This window comes from Crinia signifera, chromosome 6, assembly GCF_055691185.1.
Source record: "Crinia signifera chromosome 6, ASM5569118v1, whole genome shotgun sequence".
In the NCBI taxonomy this organism is placed as follows: domain Eukaryota; kingdom Metazoa; phylum Chordata; class Amphibia; order Anura; family Myobatrachidae; genus Crinia; species Crinia signifera.
This window is the reverse complement of record NC_139222.1, coordinates 149,178,243-149,199,397: the sequence shown is the minus strand read 5'-3', so window position 1 is coordinate 149,199,397 and position 21,155 is coordinate 149,178,243. Positions and strand designations below refer to the sequence as shown.

The 21,155-nt window shown below is 43.3% G+C and overlaps 1 protein-coding gene across 3 annotated transcripts; it reads right to left on the bottom strand.

The window, feature by feature from the left end:
• Window positions 1–116: 116 nt before the first annotated feature.
• LOC146008379 (glycogenin-1-like) lies at window positions 117–20,474 on the bottom strand. Of its 3 annotated transcripts, none has more exons than XM_083147590.1 (10): window positions 20,284–20,471; window positions 18,139–18,236; window positions 15,584–15,725; window positions 13,412–13,586; window positions 10,289–10,451; window positions 5,187–5,313; window positions 4,428–4,638; window positions 2,491–2,583; window positions 1,926–2,039; window positions 117–403 (listed from the first exon to the last, which is right to left on the bottom strand). In XM_083147590.1, the coding sequence occupies exons 2-10, from the start codon at window positions 18,143–18,145 to the stop codon at window positions 242–244; spliced, it is 1,194 nt and encodes a 397-aa protein (XP_083003716.1). In that variant the 5' UTR covers window positions 18,146–18,236; window positions 20,284–20,471; the 3' UTR covers window positions 117–241. The 3 variants fall into 3 exon arrangements, with proteins under 3 accessions (XP_083003716.1, XP_083003715.1, XP_083003717.1); XM_083147589.1 differs by having other exon boundaries at window positions 18,139–18,212; window positions 20,284–20,470; XM_083147591.1 differs by lacking the exon at window positions 1,926–2,039 and having other exon boundaries at window positions 18,139–18,212; window positions 20,284–20,474.
• Between the last annotated feature and the right edge of the window lie 681 nt (window positions 20,475–21,155).

Here is a 21,155-nt window from a genome sequence, read left to right as displayed (position 1 = left end):
ACAAGCAGTTCCCAAATCGCTTCTCTGTCAAATGTACCACCACTTTTCCGGTATAGAAGATAACTGACCAAAAACTCCCAGATTTTTTTGTGTTATTATTAATAACAACCAGCATGAAAATTTCAATTTTTATTCCAATTTTATTGGAAAAACTCAATCAAAACAAAATATTGCCATGTCACAATAAATAAAGAAAAAAGTTATGCTGCACAGCACCCTCGCCGATCTAATGGAAAACACATTACTGTAAAAATCTATCTAGCTTCTTTTGGATGTTGTCAAAGCAATATTTTCCCATGTAATCAATATGTCCTTCCTCCCACTTTCTGCGTTCCTCCTCAGTTCTCAATGCTTCTTCAGCCTCATGGATAGACAACTCGGAAGCAGATTGGGCAAGATGGCTCTGAAGAATAGAACAAAAATCCCAATCAGAATTAGAAATAGAATGATGCCCCATCTAGCGTAAGTTCTAAAGGTATCATAATCAATTAGGAGATAAAGGGCGTAGGTGACATCTAGTGAACTGGGGACCTCGCTGTGCATGCACAGACCCAAGTGTTTTCTCAGAAGAGCAAAGCAACACCCATTACTTTCCGCCACAATTGTACTATGTGGCCAAGTAATTTCTTTTTATATCTATCCCTCATATAAATTCTCAGAATTTATTAGGAAATTAACTTTTTTGGAAATTCATGAACCCTTGCACACAATGGAGCAGATTTATTAAGCCTGGAGAAGAGATAAACTGGAGATAAGGTAAAAGGAGATAAAGCACCAGCCAATCAACTCCCAACTGTCATTTTCAAACACAGTTCATTGGCTGGTGCTTTATCTCCTTTTACCTTATCTTCAATTTATCTCCAGATTATCTCTTTTCCAGGCTTAATACATCTGCCCCATTGTGCCAAAATGTGACTATGGCTTGCTTTGTGTGTTGTGTCCTGTAAAGTAAATGTAAAAATGCTGTCCTTATGTTTATCTTTAGATAAACATTAGATAATCTTTAGATAAATGCTACATAACTGTGCAATGTTTTTTCATTCAATTTTAAATAGCATATGAAAATAAATCTAAGGAGTCCTACGTGCAAGTTCATTTTGACACAGTATCCACCCCTCTTTGCGTTATTTTTTTTGTGCCTGCTACGCCGTAATTTCCAAGTTTCATTTTGTTATGTAATTCTTTGAGTGTTTTGTCCTCCTCTCCCCCCTCCCATTACACCTTGCAACCCCCAACCTTTCTTATTTGTATACCCCTTGTTTATATCTTGAAAAAAAAAAATGTTGGAAGAATAAATTGGTAACAAAGCATCTTCAGGAGACAATTTACTTACCAGCTAAAATGTAGCCATGCAACGCTAAACAATAACACCAAAAATACAACAAATGTACTTACTATACAGCCAATATAAAAAGCGGTTTCTTGTAAAGGTCATTTGTAATCTAAGGTAGCCACTAATAAACAAACAGAACAAACATGGCTTCAAGGAAGACAGTGGAAGATTATTAATAAAATACAATAGTAACAGCCCTCGATAGTGGCAACTCCGTCTTTCCTGCAAGACTATACAACCTCCCATAAAATAGTCAGTAGGACCATACACTTTCACTTTATTCTGGGATAATAATAAAAATGTTGTATTTTGCGGTGTTATTGTGTATATTAAATCTCAACATGGAAAAATAGTTTGATTACATGAAAAACAAAAATTCAATTAAGAGCTCGATTATTCAGATGCATTCATTTGTTATTGTTATTCAAATGTAATTCATGATTTTTATTCAGATGTAATTTGTTATTGTTATCCAGATGCATTTAAGAAAGTGATACATGACAAAGTAAATTTATCATATATATCTAGAGATATATATTTATGTATAGTGGAGGAGAATCACATGACAGAGGAAAGTAGCCAGTGGTAATACCATATCTTCGGAGTCCTGAGTTACAGGCTGAGTGCTGAGTTGGTTGGGGAATAGGAAGTCTTGACCTTGTAGATTGTCATCAAGTGTAAGTTGCTTAGAACTACTATCAGGTAGCTATAAAGACAGCAGGTAAATACATCACCCTTTTTTATAACCTCTCTTTAGGCTGATGTCAGACGGGAGCTTTATGGGAAAGGTACAACAGGAATTTCAGAATGATGCAAATTTTATAAACTACAACATTGTCAAATTCGTAGAATTCATATATGATGTTCTGTGCCAGGAACAGGGCACTCACAGTGACTGCAATATGCAGGAAAATAAAGGCAAAATAAATGTGTAGATGCGGGGGCGCACGGGGCACCCGTCTGACACCACTGATACAATTTTGAATAGAGCCTTTGTCTCACTGGTAAAATTGTGAATGTGGGTAGACTAAAACTAGCTGCATATAACAGCAACATTAACCTTTTATAGAAGGTACACAAAGGTACAAGATTCTGATTGGTCCTTTCCTGATCTACAGTTCTAGACCATGGGTCATGTGAGAGTCATGTGAACTTACAGTGTTTTCTGGACTTTCTACATGAGCTTCCTGGGAGCAGTCTGATGAGGGGTTCTCATTTTTTATCTGGATTTCAATCCTTCCAAATTGATGCTGCAGAAAAACAATTGGAAACAGTTTTTGAGTAAAGGGGTTACCCACTTTGGGGTCAGGACCCACAGTTTTGGAAATGCTGAGTTAGACAAATGTGAACAAACCTATTTCATACACTGACTTTACCTATTTAAGGTCATTGTTACAGGTTCAAAGTGGGTCTCTGCCATGACAAAAAGCTGGTTAGTGGAGACTCCATAGATTCCTTTCGTGATATATGTGTCAAATGGAATTTATCCCAGGGGGAATATTGGCATTTTATTCAGGTTCAATCTCTTGGATCCTCTGGCTCCTTTTATGCAACACCTTTTGAACTGCTTTTACACAAGTTCCCCTTCTAATGCCATTTTCCTAGGTTTAGGCATGAGTAGGGTGGCCATTCCCAGGAATCCCGGGATTTGGCCCCAAATTTGCTGGGATTTGAATGCCGGGATTGAACCCAAATCTAACTCTCTCTGCACATGTTACATCTGCCCCACCTGCAGTGCACATGGTTTTGTCCATTTGAGAAGGAATTTACCTCTGAGAGTGAACCAGAGTAAGGACCAAAATGTATAATCACCACAATAATTCTATTAGCTATTAGTTATTTTTGAGTGAAGTTAACCTTTAAAACGGGAGCTACCCTTTAAAACACATCTACTTTCAATATGTTCTATGAAAACAAATCTAATTTAAGGTGTGTACACACGGCAGGATATGCCATGAGATGCAAGTCCCGATACGATCAGATTACGTATGCACAGCATGCATGCAGAGGGACAATTTAGACCAGGCATGTCCAACGTTTGCCCTCCAGATGTTGTGAAACTACACATCCCAGCGTGCTTTGCAATAGTTTTAGCATTCTCTAATAGCAAAACTGTGGCAAAGCATGCTGGGATGTGTAGTTTCACAACATCTGGAGGGCCAACGTTGGACATGCCTGATTTAGACAATAGAGTGCAGATCTGCACTAGTCTTGGCTGCCCTCTCTATTTCACTGCCGATTTGCACTCACACGGGAGCGTGCATCGGCAGCGCATTGGGCTCGCAAGCCCTTAAACAGCATGCGATCTGGCTTCCGATGTTCACTATATCGGCAACATCGGAAGCCATATCGCACCATGTGTACACACTATTAATTTGCTATTTATTTCAAAATATTTATTATAGGTGGAACAGCTAATAAATACTTTCTACTACACCGATGAGAGTCCATGCACGAGATTACCTCAACCTGTAAGATATACTATAGTTCCTCTCACAGGGCATTCACACACATTATATATGGAGTTACTGTATTTTCCTCTGTATAGGAAGCTTGTTAATTCTAATTATATGAAACTGTTTGGAATTGTCAGTATAATTTATTGTAGCTGAGCTGATCTATGTGGCTTGTGACTACAGGGGACTAAATGCATGGCTGCATAGAGGTGATTAGTTTTGATGGTTTTAAACAGACAATTACATCTCCCTTCATAGCAAATAGCTTCATGTGTAAGGTGGCTGAATGCAATGTGAAAGGTCATGGGTTAAAGTCAGGAGTATGACGACTGTCGTCTCTATTTTAGTTTATTTTGATGCAGCAGTAGGTTGCAACAAAGCACTTATATGAGTGCCATATGCAGATGGTCTAGGATCAAATTAATTTATTATTATTTATGATCAATGTGACATGCAAAACCAGTGCTGAACCTAAGGATGACAGGCAAGCACAATTTACTGAATTTAAAAAGGATTGCTGAATTTCTTAATGAGAAACTTTTGGACTATGGGTGCCATGAACAACATGCTGAAAGTTTGGGAACCATTTGTTTAACGTTTAAAAGTATTACCAATCACTGATGAATAAACAGATTTACCCTTTCTTCTGTACTGCCAAGCTCCTCCTCTTCAGTTAATAATGGTAAAATATCTGAAATGTAAATTTCCCACCAGAGATTGAGAAATGAGAGATGTTGATGGCCACTTAATGATTCCTCCTCTACAATCGTTTTGGTTTGTGGGTTATATTTACAGTTCCAAGGTTTAGGTGTACCAATAAAATGAACAACCTTTGCCTCTGATCCAAACCTAAAAAAGGAAAACATAATTCAGGTACATCATAACCATATGTGAAATAAAGATTGTCTACTACTCTCTTTAATACAAACATGTATCATATGAAGTTTCTAAGAATTCTAGATGTGTGGACCCCCAGTGGTAGGAGGGGATTATTGCTCCATATCGGTGGCAGCCACAATTCTGGGGCTGCAGTGCAGACCAAGACAACTGGAGGGGAGCCAGATTACACAAAAACACAAACTGTACCAGCAAACGCTTTTAAATAGCGCTGACAGCCTGCGGGAACGGTAATTTTGATTGAATGGCAGGGAGTCCTGTGGCGGGAGCAAAGACTGAAGTGGACACATCTGTAATCGCTAGGTGGCTATCTGGTCATTTTCTTATGGCACTCCAAGTAAAAAAAGTTTGTTGCCCCTGCTCTACACCAAGATACAGGCTTACTTCATGTGGTCCTGTATAGGCACCTGACCCACGGTACTGTATACGGGTATCAGATGTGGTTCCTCTTTTAATTTATATAATTACCAATCATTTCAAAGTCAATCAGTAATACTTACTGCTTAAAGGCAGGCCTATATGTGTAAACAGAATTTATGCTTAAGTTATAGATGAAGGGTAAGTGCTTGCTGATGTCAGCTGTCGCCCAGTTACTGAAGAAGCTATTTAATAGTCCTTGGTCGCCTCCTGTAGGAAACAATTAATAACATAACTAATTACAGTAAATGCTATAATGCTATTAAAATAAATAAAACATTATATTTATTAAAATGGCTTTTTTTTTTAAATCAGTAACCCAATTATATACAAAGGTAAAACAGCATTTCTGCACTCTCACAATACTGTATGGCCCTTATTCAGATCGCAGTACAAATTTGTTCTCAAAATGGGCAAAACCATGTGCACTGCAGGAGAGAGTTACATTTGGGTGGGGTGTGTTGAAACTGAAATCTGCAGTGTAAAAATAATGCAGCCAGTATTGACCCTGCACAGAAACAAAATAACTCACACAAATCTAACTATCTCTATACATGTTACATCTGCCCCACCTGCAGTGCACATGGTTTTGCTCATTTTGAGAACAAATTTGTACTGCAATCAGATCTGAATAAGGGCCTATATGCGTGACACATTTAGCTCATATAAATATGCTGTTAAATGATTGAGCCTATTTATAATAGAATTAGTTTACACAATTTTGTAAATACAGTTTTAGTGTACCCAGACACCCCTAGAAATGCTAGGTAATTATCATTGCTCGGTAGTCAGTTACGTGGTTTCAGTTTTGGAAAATGAAGGATATTATTAAGTGAGATCTTCACTTGTGGCTGAAGTCTCGCAGCAGAGATCCCCTTTTGGAGATGATGGGCCATATACACTAAAGGGGCCTACACACAGGGAGATTTGCTGAGCGTTCTGAGCAATGCTATAGATATACACACGAAGCAATGTGTAGGGGCATTTTCTAAGTGTTCTAGTTAGATAGCTTAGAAAATGCCCTGAAATTGCCCCACCTTTGATAAAGCCACCTGGAGTGGCGAAACGCGCCAGGGAGCTGTTTGGACATTCCCCCAATACACTACTACACCGGATAGAAGCCTGAACCAACCTCTGGGACCACCTTTATTTCTACAAGGAGCTCGGACCACCGCATTAAACACCCATTGCAGTCACCATCTGCCAAAGTGTCCTATATTCACGGACCTGTGGACTGGAAATATCTACTCCTTTACAGCCATCGGTGATTTGTGCCATCTGGGACCGATTAAGGACTGTTGGAGGACTCCAGTACCTTTAATAAGGTGGTAACTATTTCCACACACAAGATCTCTCGTTCCCAGGGGTATACTAGGAACAGACTCTCCGGTGATCATTGTTACCAATTGGGGTGTCCTTATATATATTATTTTATTGTTTTTATGCTACAAGCACTCCTTCAATTTTATCAAGTGATAATAAAATACATGTGACCTAAGATCATCCAATTTTTAATAGTTTTTTTATTCATTTTCAAAGTTGTGCGCTGCTACATCTGTTCTTTTTGCATCTTTTCACGGGACCAACTATCCCCATAAAAAAGCAGCTGCAGGAAATAGCACTCCTGGTGAGCGCCCCCCAGCTTTGCCCTTAGGGTCAGTTCTCCAATTTTTCCTCTGAAATTGCCCCGATTTATGCATATTATATGGTACTTGTTTCCTAGCACGGCGCCCATCGCATCGTATACCATAAGACAAAATAAGGTATACGATGGTATGCGACGCGATGTTGTACAATAAAAAATTGTATGTACAATGGCATACAATGCGATGGTATACAATTTTTTATTGTACAAGCACCCTGATGGGTCCTTACAATGTTAAATGCCCCCCCACTATCAATGCGAACCCGAAGCGTGGCGAGCGGCGGCGGTACGCGTCCTCCGACCTTTTCATACCCCAACTATCCACGTCGGCGTGAAGTTGATCTTAGATAGTGTGGCGAGCACATGTATACATGACATGTAAAGTAATACGCGTCCGCTCGCCACGCTTCGGGCTCGCAACACTGTCTACAATGAACTCCACGCCGACGTGAATAGTGGGGGTATGAAAAGGTCGGAGGATGCGTACCAACGCGCTCGCCATGCTTCCGGTTCGCGTTGATAGTGGGGGTGCATTTAACATTGTAAGCACCCATTAGTGTGCTTATACAATTAAAAATCGTATTGGGGGTGCATTTAACATTGTAAGCACCTATTACAGTGCTTATACAATTAAAAATCGCATTGCATGCATCGTATGCGGCTATATGGCATGCGATGGCATAAGATGCCATAAGATGGAAATCTTGGGCGCCGTGCTAGGAAACAAGTACCTATTATATATCTATTATATATACACACACATATGCCTTTCCAAAAAGAGGGCCAATTTTCAAGGATGTGTCCAAAAGCAAAAGAGAAACGGTTATGAAGTATGACATTAAGGGGGAAATTTACCAATATGAAAAACCTAGTTTTTCGTATTGGTATTTCCCCTCCGACTGCATACGACTGTTCTAGTCGTATGCAAAGTCGTGTTCCGGAGGGGAAATTACAAAGCAGTCAGATACGACTGCTTTGTAACCCTCCGATGGTGTAACAATTCGTATTAGCTGGCCATATATACGGCCGCTAATACAAATTTTTCTAGCAGTCTGCACGGATCAGTCAGATCCGTGCAGGCTGCAAGGTGTAAAAAAAAATAGAAGAATAAATAAATATAAAAAAAAAAAAACGTCGTGGGGTCCCCCCCACAGCCAAAACCAGCACCAGGCTGACAGAGCCTGGAGCGGTAATTAAAAATCAGGGAACCCGACAAATAGGGGTTCCCCGATTTTTAACAACCAGCCCCAGGCTCCTGCTCTGGGGCTGGTTCCCAAAATACGGGGGACAAAATGACTAGGGGCCCCCCGTATTTTAAGAACCAGCCCCAGGCAAAACCAGCCAGCAGGGTAATGCCACAGCCGGGGGGAGACTTATTATGCAAGTCCCCCCGGCCAGAGCATTCATCCCTACCGACCAGTCAGCCTGGCCAGGGGCCCTGGGGGAGTGGGGACCCCCCCAATGAAGGGGTCCCCCCCCTTCCAGGACTTACCTGACCAGGCTGAAGCCTGGTACTGTCCCCGATGCCCCTGGGCGGTGGGCATCGGGCTGATTATGGTGTAAAAAAAAAGATAAAACTATTGTTTTTTACTGTGGCACTACAAGTGCCAGCAAGCCTCCCCAGCAAGCTGGGACTTGGAGAACCACAAGTCCCAGCCTGCTGGGCATTAAAGGGCCCGCTGGCACTTGTAGTTCCACAGTTAAAAAAATAGTGCACAAAACACACTGACACACATTTGAAATAAAAGTTTAATACACACATCACAAACACACTGATACTTACCTATCTTGATCCCGTCCGAAGGTCGCTGGCTCCGGTGTCGGCGGCTCCGGTGTCGGCGGCTCCAGTGTCGGCGGCTCCAGTGTCGGCGGCTCCGAGGTCGGCGTCCTGTCTGAAGAAAATCCATGTTGGACCTGTGGAAGTAAATCCTACTCACCAGGTCCTCCATGGATGGTCTTCTGTCTTCTCTCTTCTTTTCCAGGACTTTATTCTTTCTCTTCTGTCTTCGGTCTTCTTCTTTGTTTACGCTGCCGGCTGTCGGGACTTTCAGAGCTGGAGAGATGTTGCCTCCTCGACGTCTGGACTAAGAATGAATTCTAGCCAATCAGGAGCCGACTTTACTGGCTCCTGATTGGCCACTAGGCGGCTCCTGATTGGCTAGAATTCATTCTTAGTCCAGACGTCGAGGAGGCAACATCTCTCCAGCTCTGAAAGTCCCGACAGCCGGCAGCGTAAACAAAGAAGAAGACAGAAGACAGAAGAGAAAGAATAAAGTCCTGGAAAAGAAGAGAGAAGACAGAAGACCATCCATGGAGGACCTGGTGAGTAGGATTTACTTCCACAGGTCCAACATGGATTTTCTTCAGACAGGACGCCGACCTCGGAGCCGCCGACCCGGAGCCGCCGACACTGGAGCCGCCGACACCGGAGCCAGCGACCTACCGACGGGATCAAGATAGGTAAGTATCAGTGTGTTTGTGATGTGTGTATTAAACTTTTATTTCAAATGTGTGTCAGTGTGTTTTGTGCACTATTTTTTTAACTGTGGAACTACAAGTGCCAGCGGGCCCTTTAATGCCCAGCAGGCTGGGACTTGTGGTTCTCCAAGTCCCAGCTTGCTGGGGAGGCTTGCTGGCACTTGTAGTGCCACAGTAAAAAACAATAGTTTTATCTTTTTTTTTACACCATAATCAGCCCGATGCCCACCACCCAGGGGCATCGGGGACAGTACCAGGCTTCAGCCTGGTCAGGTAAGTCCTGGAGGGGGGGGACCCCTTCATTGGGGGGGTCCCCACTCCCCCAGGGCCCCTGGCCAGGCTGACTGGTCAGTAGGGATGAATTCTTTGGTCGGGGGGACTTGCATAAAAAGTCTCCCCCCGGCTGTGGCATTACCCTGCTGGCTGGTTTTGCCTGGGGCTGGTTCTTAAAATACGGGGGACCTCTAGTCATTTTTTCCCCCGTATTTTGGGAACCAGCCCCGGACCTGGAGCCTGGGGCTGGTTGTTAAAAATCGGGGAACCCCTATTTGTCGGGTTCCCTGATTTTTAATTACCGGCCCCGGCTCCTTCAGCCTGGTGCTGGTTTCGGCTGTGGGGGGGACCCCACGCCGGTTTTTTTATTTATTTATTTAATTTTTCTATTTTTTTACACTGAAGCCTGCACGGATCTGACTGATCCGTGCAGGCTTAAAGCAAATAGAACAGGAAAATGGTGTTCTATTTTCCGGTCTTATTTGCATGCCTGTTTTACACCACTAAGCAGCCGTATTATCAGTACGGCTGCTTAGTACATCAGGAACCACCATTCTTTTGAATGGTGATTTCTGTCGTATACTATCGATGGTGTAGGACATTCGTATTTGTAAATACAAATACGAATGTTCCATCTTTAGGACTACGAATTGTTGTATTTTTGGGATTGTAAATCCCGAAAATACAAATTCGTAAAAAAAAGGTGTATTTCTCCCTACGAATACACCTTTTTTCTACGAATCCATTTTGGTAAATGTCCCCCTAAATGCTACTATATTGAAGACTTACCATCAAAACTTCCATGCTCTACTGCATACTGAAGAAGACACTTAAATGTCTCAAGGGATGGTCTGAAGACAAATACGCCACTGTTAAAACAGTCTGGCCAACCGGAATCAGGAGAAGCTGAAAATTCCTCCCGGTCAAATAGCTCATCAATGTTATGGAGAGCCTATTACAAACAAGACATACAATGCAATGTTAACTGCATCCTCTACATTGGACATTTAACCACAACACCCAGCCTACAGTTATTGTTCCAGACATCAGCACCACTTGGCCTAGTTCCAGTGGGAACCAGCAGACATTCACCCATTGACTGCCCCAACCCCATAGCGCTAAAACACTGTGGGTGTATATAGATCTCCAAACAGGCTCAATGTTTTATGCAAATCTCCAATGGTGGAGCTGCTGCACATATGCAGAACAGGTCTTGCATGCTTGTATGCAGTGCCCCCAAGCCGCAGCCTAATTGACAGGCTTCCAGCAATTGCTAATGGGTGTTGGAGCTGGCCAGCACTCCAGACAAAGGGGCATGCTTATTTTGCCTTTGCATATTTTGACACGCAGCTGCTCTATGAACTACGTCCATCTCTGAATCAGGCCCTGTATACATTACCAGTTATTGCTGTTACCACGGTAACAGAGATTACTAGAGGATTAGAGATAGCAGCAACAATAATACTATGCCAAGCAGTGTAACTGACAGTGGTCTTGAAAAAGCCTGATAGGTGAAACATGTGTCGAGTCCTCAGAGCTCGTCCCTAGACTACATGTTATGATCTAAAAATGTATTATATATGATGGTGAGATAACAGGATCAGTACCTGTCACTCCAAAAGGAGGTGACCATCTACCCCCAGGGTAACCATAGTTGCAGGTCCGCTACCAGGACATTACAGTGGAGTTCCTATATAAAAAATATCTTAGGCCCAGATTTTGTCATTACTGCAAATTCCAAAATCAAAAAGAATAATAGGGGTACCTACTGTCGGTCCCCATACATGCAAATGATAAGATAAAACCGTAGCATGACAATTAGATATAAATAAAATCACTGTGACAAAAGTGAGAAAGTAAAAGGAGGATAAACGTGAATACAAGTGACCTAAGAACACACACATAAATCTATAATGAATGCTGAATAAATATAAGGTGTATACATTATGAGTGAAAATTTAATATATAACAGTCACAATAAAAATCTATTATTCTCCCCTCCTTTCATATATATATATATATATATATATACTTTCTTTTCCCTTTTCTCACCAGTGCCATGCTTGAATTTATGAATAACATCCAAACAATCCCTGCATACTGATCTCTCTCGAAAAGAAATTAAATTCAAACCTTGAGATAGTTTTGAAAACTCACCACACACATCTCCCTATATAATTCAAACTGGGCTGAATGCCAATAAGTGGCAACAAAATAAATCATAAAAATAATAACTTAGCACAGTCTCTCAGAAATATGTTAAGAGAGATCAGACTGGGCTAAGTGCCAATAAATGGCAACAATTAAAACATACAAACCCATTGAATTCTATAAAGATCAGTAAATACATTGTAGCAAGGAGACGACCTCTGATATTTTAATAGTATTCTCACTATTCTTTCAATTTTTGTATGAGCACTATATTTGTGATCTGTTATATGTAATACCCCTTTCACACCAGAAATGCAGGGACAAACCCGGGAATTACATTCACGGGACAAGCAGGGACATTCCCGGGTTGGGACCCTTTCACACCAGAAAAGTCCCTGCATTTTCTGGTGTGTGAAGGGGGCGGGAAGGAGGCCGTCAGTCGGCGGGATGGCAGCGGAGGTGGTAAGAATACTCACCCCGGTTTCTGGTCCTCCGTGCAGGCCAGGGATCCACACAGGCGGTGGCGCAAATGACAGGACAAGTGGCGGATGAAGATGACGCAGCTCTCCGGCTCCCTCACTGCCACCAGAGAACTGCGTCATCATCATCCACCGACTTTCATGTCATTTGCACCCTCCGCCTGCGAGGATTCCTGGCTGGACAGCACACCGAGGACCGGCAACCCAGGTAAGTATACCCTACCCCATTCACACCAACCAGGTCCCCGGGTTGAACCCGGGAACAACCCTGCTACCTAGCAGGGTTGGATTGCCGGCAAATTAGCCCGGTAATTTGTCCTGGGTACCGTTCACACCAGCGGTAGTACCGGGTTGTTCCCGGACTCAACCCAGGAATTTAGGCTGGTGTGAAAGGGGTATTATTTTAACCTCTTATTTCACCTAACAAAACCTATTCCCCTTTTTTGTCACAATAAAGAAATATCATAAAGGGGTATTTTTAATAAAGCAGCTTATTAAAAGTAAAATTTTATATACAAGAAATTATTTTCAAATCGAAGTAACCATTATAAAAAAAAAAGGTGTGCATTCAACTTGTGCAACTACTTCTTGCAAGTCTTCTTGCTTCTTTTTCCTTGTAACTGACAGGGTAATCAGCAGAACTTCTAAACATTACTTTGTGATGATTCTTCAGTGTCACAATGTAATTTCCCACTGCTGTCATAAATTTGTTGCTTGTGGAGGTGCTGGACTGCATGTATACGAAGACATATTCAATGGACTATAGGGATATCCATAGTTACCATTGTTGTCGATGGCAATAGTTCAACTGGCCATCGGTAGTGTTAAACTATGCAGTGGATGACCATCAATGTTTTTACCCATTGATGGTCATCAATTTTTTGACTAATTGTTCTATGGGCCAATCAAAACACGGGGCAGGGCTTCACATGTGTTAGGGCGGAGCACTTTAGAAAAACATAACAAAAGCAAAAAAACTGTTTTGCTGTGCCATCCATGGAGAGTAACCATTTGGTTCTTCCCCCATCAATAGCAAAAGTATTCGACATCGGCCATAAACCATCAATGATTTCAAACGGTCGATGGCGATCCCCATGACTAAAAAAAAATGATACACAGTTAATGCAGACAGGCATGTAATATTCAACACACCTATACATTTCTTCATGCTATAACTAAGCAGCTTTCTTTGAAAGCTGTTCTCTGCTCTGCCCCCTCCCCTGCCAGCCACATTTTGTAGGGATGCAAACATACATTTACAGAACACAGGAAATGTACTTACAATAGTGTCTGCATCCATGTAGACACACTTAGAATACTGTGTGAGGGTCCAGCACTGAATTTTGGTAAATGTTACTCCAAGTTCTGGGCGCTTCAGTAATGACAACCGCACCGAATCTGCACTGTCCAGAATGTCCACTTCAACAACTTCATCAAAAACTTTATTGAGGATTTCCCTTTAAGAGCAAAAAATGCCAAGTTACAAAAAAGTAACAGTTCTTGCACCCTGCTGATACCTATATTATTAATGTGCCCACACAGAGGAATTTACTTTTTAAGATCAATGTATAAATTCAGTTCCATTAAATATGCTTGAGTCAAACATACATATTTTAGAAAAGAAATGACTAAAGGAAGGGCTTATAGTATTTTCACATATTCTATATTGTGTACCACATCCAACTTGTTTGAAGGTCTATCATGGTATCTAATTCAAACTGTGCCTCTAGATGTTTATATTCCTTGCCTTATATGTCCCACATACCAGAAAGCATCCAATATCAAATGCTAAGTTGTAATATTTACTAAAAAAAAGGTTATACTACAAACAACATCTATAAATGCCATACATACATCAAATACATGTTTTGGCACATCTTTATGTAAATAGAAATGGGACAACCTTACGCTCTCATGGTTGAGGCTATGACGGTCAACATACATTAGTGCTCGACCACTAAAGTATGAAAAAGAAAGTGTATACAAAATCACTTTTTCGCTCCAGCAGCTAGGAAGAATAAAACCTGGAGTGCTCTTTGTCACCCCAAACAGGGCAATATTCTAAATAAAAATATGTGGCAATATCCTTCACCAGCGCTTAGTATCAGGAAAAAGTACTTCCCTTAAATCCACAATTATTTCCCACCGAGCAAAATCATATTTCTCCCACAATTCCAAGATCATTTTAGCAGTGCATGCAATAGAAACATATATCGATCATAGCATATCACAATTTAATATACCATAAAAACATCAAAGACATATACATCAATTGCACATTAAAATACAATAATCCTCCCAGCAAGGGACATTTTCTGACTATTGCATCATGGGTAAGGCACATATATCCAGAAAAACGGGTTATGCGCCGAAAGCTCTGGAAATAACCCCCAGATGGTAATGACTGCACAATGGACAGTTCTAACAGGAGTGTTAGAATATTGCTGTGAGCCCGGGCAAAGCACAGGATTCGGCTCCGTCAAATATCCACAGGGCGTTTTCCGCATACCACCGAAGCGTTTCAAACCTTCCTCAAGGTGATCGCTATAATAATCAATAATGGGAGGGTCGACACTGAAAAGGTCGATAATTTTTTAACTTTTTTTTGTCCCGAATTTCGACGTAAGTCAACATGGACACCGTATCAGAGTACCGCTACGCTCGCCATTCTTCGGGCACAGTGCCTCGCTGTGCTTGGCACACTATTATATTCTCCCTCTACGGCCTAGTAGATGGTAGGGCATGAAATGCCACCTGTTTTCCAGTACCAATCTAGTGTGCCTGGTGCACTGTGAGAGACTTTGGGGTAAATTTACTAAGATGGGAGTTTTGATGAAGATGGGACTTTGTCGATATACTGAACACTGCCATCCTGACCGCATCCCGTTGAACAAATGGGTACAAATGCAGCTTAAACATGGAATTCTATTTTACCAAGTGAAGCACATAAGCAGCATGATTCATCGTTACTCATCATGGCATATTCTGTCTCACGTATTTAACACAAACCATTCTCAGCATTTTGCGCTCTCATGTAACCAAGACATCTGCTGTCTCTGTGTTGTGCTGCTCAGCTTCTTCTGTTGCAGGGGAGAACTGTTGCTGTGAATCAAGGGCTTTTAACTAGAGACGTGCAGCAGATTTCAAGTGTTATCACTCGTTACGAATGTTAAATGGTGCTCCAGCCAATCAGCTTCTGTCCTTTTTTAAACAAATGACAATTAGGAGCTGAATGGCAGGAGCCCCAGTTAACATCCGTAGCGCGTGATAACAAGAATATTACTTGTTGTTATTTCTGCCCATGTGTACAGAGGAACCAGGACAGCTAACTACAGAATCCAAACAGAACCAGTGACATTCTAATATCAGAAAGGGTAGGGATTGCACAAAGCTCAAGAAGAGATCAGTGGTTATACTGCTGGACATTCGCGAACACCTTCAGAATAGGTCTTACCTCATTCGACTAGTGACTTGTGATGTAATAATCACAACCAATTTACGGGATGTTTGGTGATTCCTTAGCGATTTTCCAAGAACTAATGAGCCTTGACAATATACGTCATTTGTACCAAGGGTCACAAAGGCTTGGTCTGTAACTAAAACATGAAATAAAGAAATACGTTGCATACTGGAAATCACAAAATCTTAAATGTTCGCCTGCCTTACCTGAAATCATGTAATATTATAAAGCAAATACAGTTTGTCACTCTCTATTGCAAGACACTGAGGTACTTGTGGAGTATCACGGCTCCCACGACCTTGATCGTATGCTGATCGTATGCTAAAAAATCGCATCGCATACGATCAAATGGCATGCGATGGCACCCGATTTTGCACTGAAATGCATCAAAATGCATTGAAATGTGTAGTAAACGTGTGAAATGCCCCCAAATGCCATTTTTCATAGTGTACCACCCCCACTATCAACGTCAACCCGAAGCGTGGCGAGCGCAGCGAGCCCGCGAGGGGTGGCGGTACGCGTCCTACGACCTTTTCATACCCCCACTATCCACGTCGGCGTGGAGTTGAGAATAGAAAGTGTGGCGAGCGCAGCGAGGCGAGCGCAGCGAGGGGACGCGGATACCTTCACAGCTATATGCGTCCCCTCGCGGGCTTCACAGGTATCCGCGTCCGCTCGCCACGCATTGGGCTCAGTGGCTCGCTGCGCTCGCCACACTTTCTATTCTCAACTCCACGCCGACATGGATAGTGGGGGTATGAAAAGGTCGTATGACGCGTACCGCCGCCGCTCGCCACGCTGCGGGTTGACGTTGATAGTGGGGGTGGTACACTATGAAAAATGGCATTTGGGGGCATTTCACAAGTTTACTACACATTTCTATGCATTTTGATGCATTTCAGTGCAAAATTGGGTGCGATCGCAACGCATCGCATCGTATGCCATCGTATGGCATCTGATGCGATCGCATACGATTTTTGACCAGAAATGCTCAAAATTTTTTAAAAATCGCATCGTATACCATCGTATGCCACTACATATGGCATACGATGCCATACGATGGGAGCCATGATACTCCACAAGTACCGACACTGATTTTCTATTCTGGATACTGATATTTTGCATGTTCCCCAAAGTGAATAACATTCAAAATGCACGTGTAACTTCATTGTGTTTTTCATTCATTCATTCATTCATTATTGTAGCCATTCATTCATTCATTATTGTAGCCAATAAGCATTATACAGTAGTGAGAACACAGGCTCAGAAAACAGACACTTTTCCGAGCTTCATATATTTATACTTCACAAAATCACAGTCCCCAATGAATCCCATGGTGACGCTCTGCTGAGGGAAGATGAAGGGACCAATATTTGATGCGGATTCCGGTGAAATTGAAGTAGTATGGGATCATGGGATTTACCAAAATACTACTTTTGTACATCTCCCCCAAAATGTATAGTAGTCAAAGGTAAACTAATGCGTCCTTCGACCTTTTCATACCCCCACTATCCAAGTCGGCGTGGAGTTGATTGTCTATAGTGTAGCGAGCGCAGTGAGCCACCGAGCCCCGCGAGGGGGCGCGGAATACATGTAAAGTAATCCGCGTGCGCTCGCCACACTATATAAAATCAACTCCACGCTGACATGGATAGTGGGGGTATGAAAAGGTCGGAAGACGTGTTCCGCCGCCGCTCGCCTCGCTTCGGGGTGACGTGGAGAGTGGTGGTGTTTTACCATATGAACTACTGAGATCACATCTCATGCCACAAAAAAAGGCCATGCGATGCGATGCGATGTGCGATGCGATTTCACTCAGGGTGCAGTGAATAAATTAACTAAATTAACTAAAGGCACAAAAAGCCGTGCGATGCAATGTGCGATGCGATTTCACTACGCAAAATAGCCCACTAAGCTCCCTACTAGGAAACAAGTACCAACTTAACACAAAGGGCCTTATACAGACCTATTTGCTAGGTCTGTATAAGGTCTATAAGCGCTGCCCACCTCAACGTCTGCCACCCGCATCACCTCACTAGCATGCTAGAGAATTTGTACGAAGCCCAGGGCCGCCGACAAGGGGGTGCTGTGGGCACAGCTGTCCTGGGCCCTGGCCTCTGGAGGGGCCCGGGCAGCTGCCCACAGCGACAGCGCCCCCTTTACAGCACCCGTTGCATTCTATATTGAGATGGCTGGAAGAGGGCGGGCAGAGGGCGGCATGTAATGTAGTGCAAGAAGTAGCGCTAGCGGGTGGCGGGGGGTCAGCGTTGGTGGCAGAAGTGTTTAAACACTGGGCAGCCCTCTGAGCCCGCCAAGAATGCCAAGGTCAAAGTCGGGGATTATGAATCACTTTAGATATTGTCGGCAAATGATCTAAAGTTTTGTTAAACATTGCGCCAATAATAATAACAGTCGCTGTGAGCGAGGCTGGCCTTGTTAGCACATCTCTCACAGCAACATCTCTCACAGCAACATCGGCACTCAAAGGGTTAAAGGGTTTGGAACCACTGTGCTACACAGTAACAATAATAAATGCGAATATTACTTACCAGGCATCCTGCAAAACGTGTTTGGTATCAGTAGCGGTGTCCTCTGTGTAACATAGATGTTTTCAGACTAGTTTCTAAAGTATGCGCTATATAAGAAACTGTTAATAAAATAAAAAATAATAAATATATTAAAACAGAAAAATAAACACTGGACACATATATTTGTACAACAGTGACATCAACCATTATGCGCCAATAATGTGTGCAAGCTCCGAACTTATATCACTGCCAAAGGTTTGTTTTATAGATCACATGGCAGGAATATCATTCTACATTGTTGAGCAAGATATTTGGGGGTAGAAGTGGGAGAGATAAAGTACCATGCAAAGAGCTCCTGTCATTTTTGAAACGCAGGAGCAGGTGGATCAAGGGTAATAAATATCCAGCCATTCAGCCCCTAAATGTCATTTCCAAACACAGCCTGTAACATGACAGTTGGGGGTTGATTGGGTGGACATTTATCATTCTTTATCGTGCTCCTGTTTATCTCTTTTTAAAACAGTGTACACACAGGACACAGGGGTAGATGTATGAAGCAGTGAGAAGGGAGAAGTGATAATTTGCCTGCTACTTTATCACCAGCCAATCAGCTCCTACCTGTTAAGTTACAGGCTGGGTTTACAAAGGGACAGTTAGGAGCTGATTTGTCGTTGATAAAGTACCAGGCAATTTATCACTTCTCCTCCCTCATCACTGCTTCATACAAGTACCCATCAGCAGGGCCGGATTATAATGGAGGCACAAGGGGTCAGTGCCCCTGGGCCTCCCTCTAGTTAGGGGCCCCCTGTGTTTGGCATGTATTTTAAAAAAAAATAATTGATTTGTTTTGTATTTTTTGTTTTTAGCTAAAGGTTTTGTCCATGGGTGGGGTAGTGCTGCAGCTTCACCTATCTGCCAATGTGACAATGATTTATGGTGCTGAACATCGGGAGCCAAGGCACACTGATTGCACAAGTGTGCAGTGCATTTCTGGGACTTGACTAAGTCCCCTGACACTTTGCACCAGAGGACAGAGGCTGAGAAGTTTGTGCTGAGCTCTGATTGGTGGAGCTCATTACATGCTTCTCAGGTCCATGGAGAACAGCAGCAGCAGCTTAGTCATGGGAGGGTTTTTAATCAGAGGCAGCAATAGGACTGTGAGGTCTCCTCCAGAGTAAGGGGCAGAGGGACAAACACAGGCTTTTCATGTGGTGTGTGTGTGTGTGTGTGTGTGTGTATATATATATATATATATATATATATATATATATCCCCTGCAGTTAACCATTAACCAAGTTTACTCTGTGTTTTGACAGTATAATTTTCTCCCATGCAGTGTGCGGCCAGTAATGACAAGTGCAAGGGGGCCCCCCGGTCTAAAGTACCCCGGGCCCCCCAAAGGCTTAATCTGGCACTGCCCATCAGTCCCAGTGATTTTGGCCGAGCCCTGTGTGTATCAAGATGTAGGTAATCCTTCCAGCCCCGAGTTCCGCTGCCAAATACACTGTAAAGCAAAAATATTCTTGCCTGCAGTGTCTATTTGGCCTGGCAATAGCTGCACCGCGGGGCTGCGCATCGCTATTGCTTAGTGTACACACTGGGCTATTCAGGCAACCCCACTAAGCGATTTTGACGATGAATTGCTTAGAAGAATCGCCGTGTGTACATCTGCCCGACAGCTTGCAACATGGCAGCTTAGAGCCGATTGGCTGGTACAAAACAGAATCTGACTTCTGGCAGCTGCCTCAACCTCTCTGTGCAGCGAAAGCCTGTACGTGTTACTAGTGCACCATGACTGGAGGTTGGACTTTGAAGTGGACTTTCGCAGTGGTGACAGTACAGTATGTGACACACCCCTTATAAAGGATCACACATTGCACCATTTGTAAGGTTTTATTGCATCAACTGCTAAACGCTGATTTCCTCTGTATAAAATTTGGAGGCATTGCCCGATTATCAGCAGTAGCTGTCACCGTGACATTCCCTATCTGCAGCGCTCCATATATGACCCTCCCTCACTGACAGCTGCTTCTTCCTAGACAGCGTAAGGGGCTCAGTGACTGCAGAACATGACCCCGACCCCGGCCCCGGGCACTTGTACGATCAGTGCACACCGCACATCACCCTCAGCCATGCACATTACACATCCTCATTAGCACGGGAGACCTTATGTGCCAGAAGTCCTCTAGGTGCCCTTGTCTGCAGCTTTCCAGGAAGGGACAGTGACACCGTCTGCGGTCACACAACTCTCTCCTGTCCGGCGCTGACGTCTGAATGTGGCTGGGAGCAGGAGGGAGGTGCGGCAGGGAAGAGGGACACTCACGGAGGCGGGCTCATCTGCATGTGGGGACTGGGTTGGGAGGTGTAGTCGTGTACTGCTCCGCAAGCAACGGCTGTCACTGTGATGAAAGGTTTACTGCTCTGCAAACAGGGGCTGAGAGTGAAGGTGTACTGCTCTGCAAACAGGGGCTGAGAAGGGAGGTGTACTGCTCTGCAATCAGGGACTGGGATGGGAGGTGTACTGCTCTGCAATCAGGGACTGGGATGGGAGGTGTACTGTTCTGCAATCAGGGACTGGGATGGGAGGTGTACTGCTCTGCAAACAGGGACTGAGATGGGAGGTGTACTGCTCTGCAAAAAGGGACTGATAAGGAAGATGTACTGCTCTGCAATCAGGGACTGGGATGGGAGGTGTACTGCTCTGCAATCAGGGACTGGGATGGGAGGTGTACTGCTCTGCAAACAGGTACTGAAAAGGGAGGTGTACTGCTCTGCATACAGGGAATAAGAAGGAAGGTGTACTGCTCTGCAAAAAGGGACTTAGAAGGAAGATGTACTGCTCTGCAATCAGGGACTGGGATGGGAGGTGTACTGCTCTGCAATCAGGGACCGAGAAGGCAGGTGTACTGCTCTGCAAACAGGGACTGGGATGGGAGATGTACTGCTCTGCAAACAGGGACTGGGATGGGAGATGTACTGCTCTGCAATCAGGGACTGGGATGGGAGGTGTACTGCTCTGCAATCAGGGACTGGGATGG

Excerpts from the sequence above, each read along its gene's own strand:
- LOC146008379 (XM_083147590.1), bottom strand. Across the intron at positions 10,452-13,411 it reads ACATGGATGCAGACACTATT|GCTCTCCATAACATTGATGA; the intron begins GTAAGTACATTT and ends TGTTTGTAATAG. Across the intron at positions 2,584-4,427 it reads TTGGCAGTACAGAAGAAAGG|CATCAATTTGGAAGGATTGA; the intron begins GTAAATCTGTTT and ends GTTTTTCTGCAG.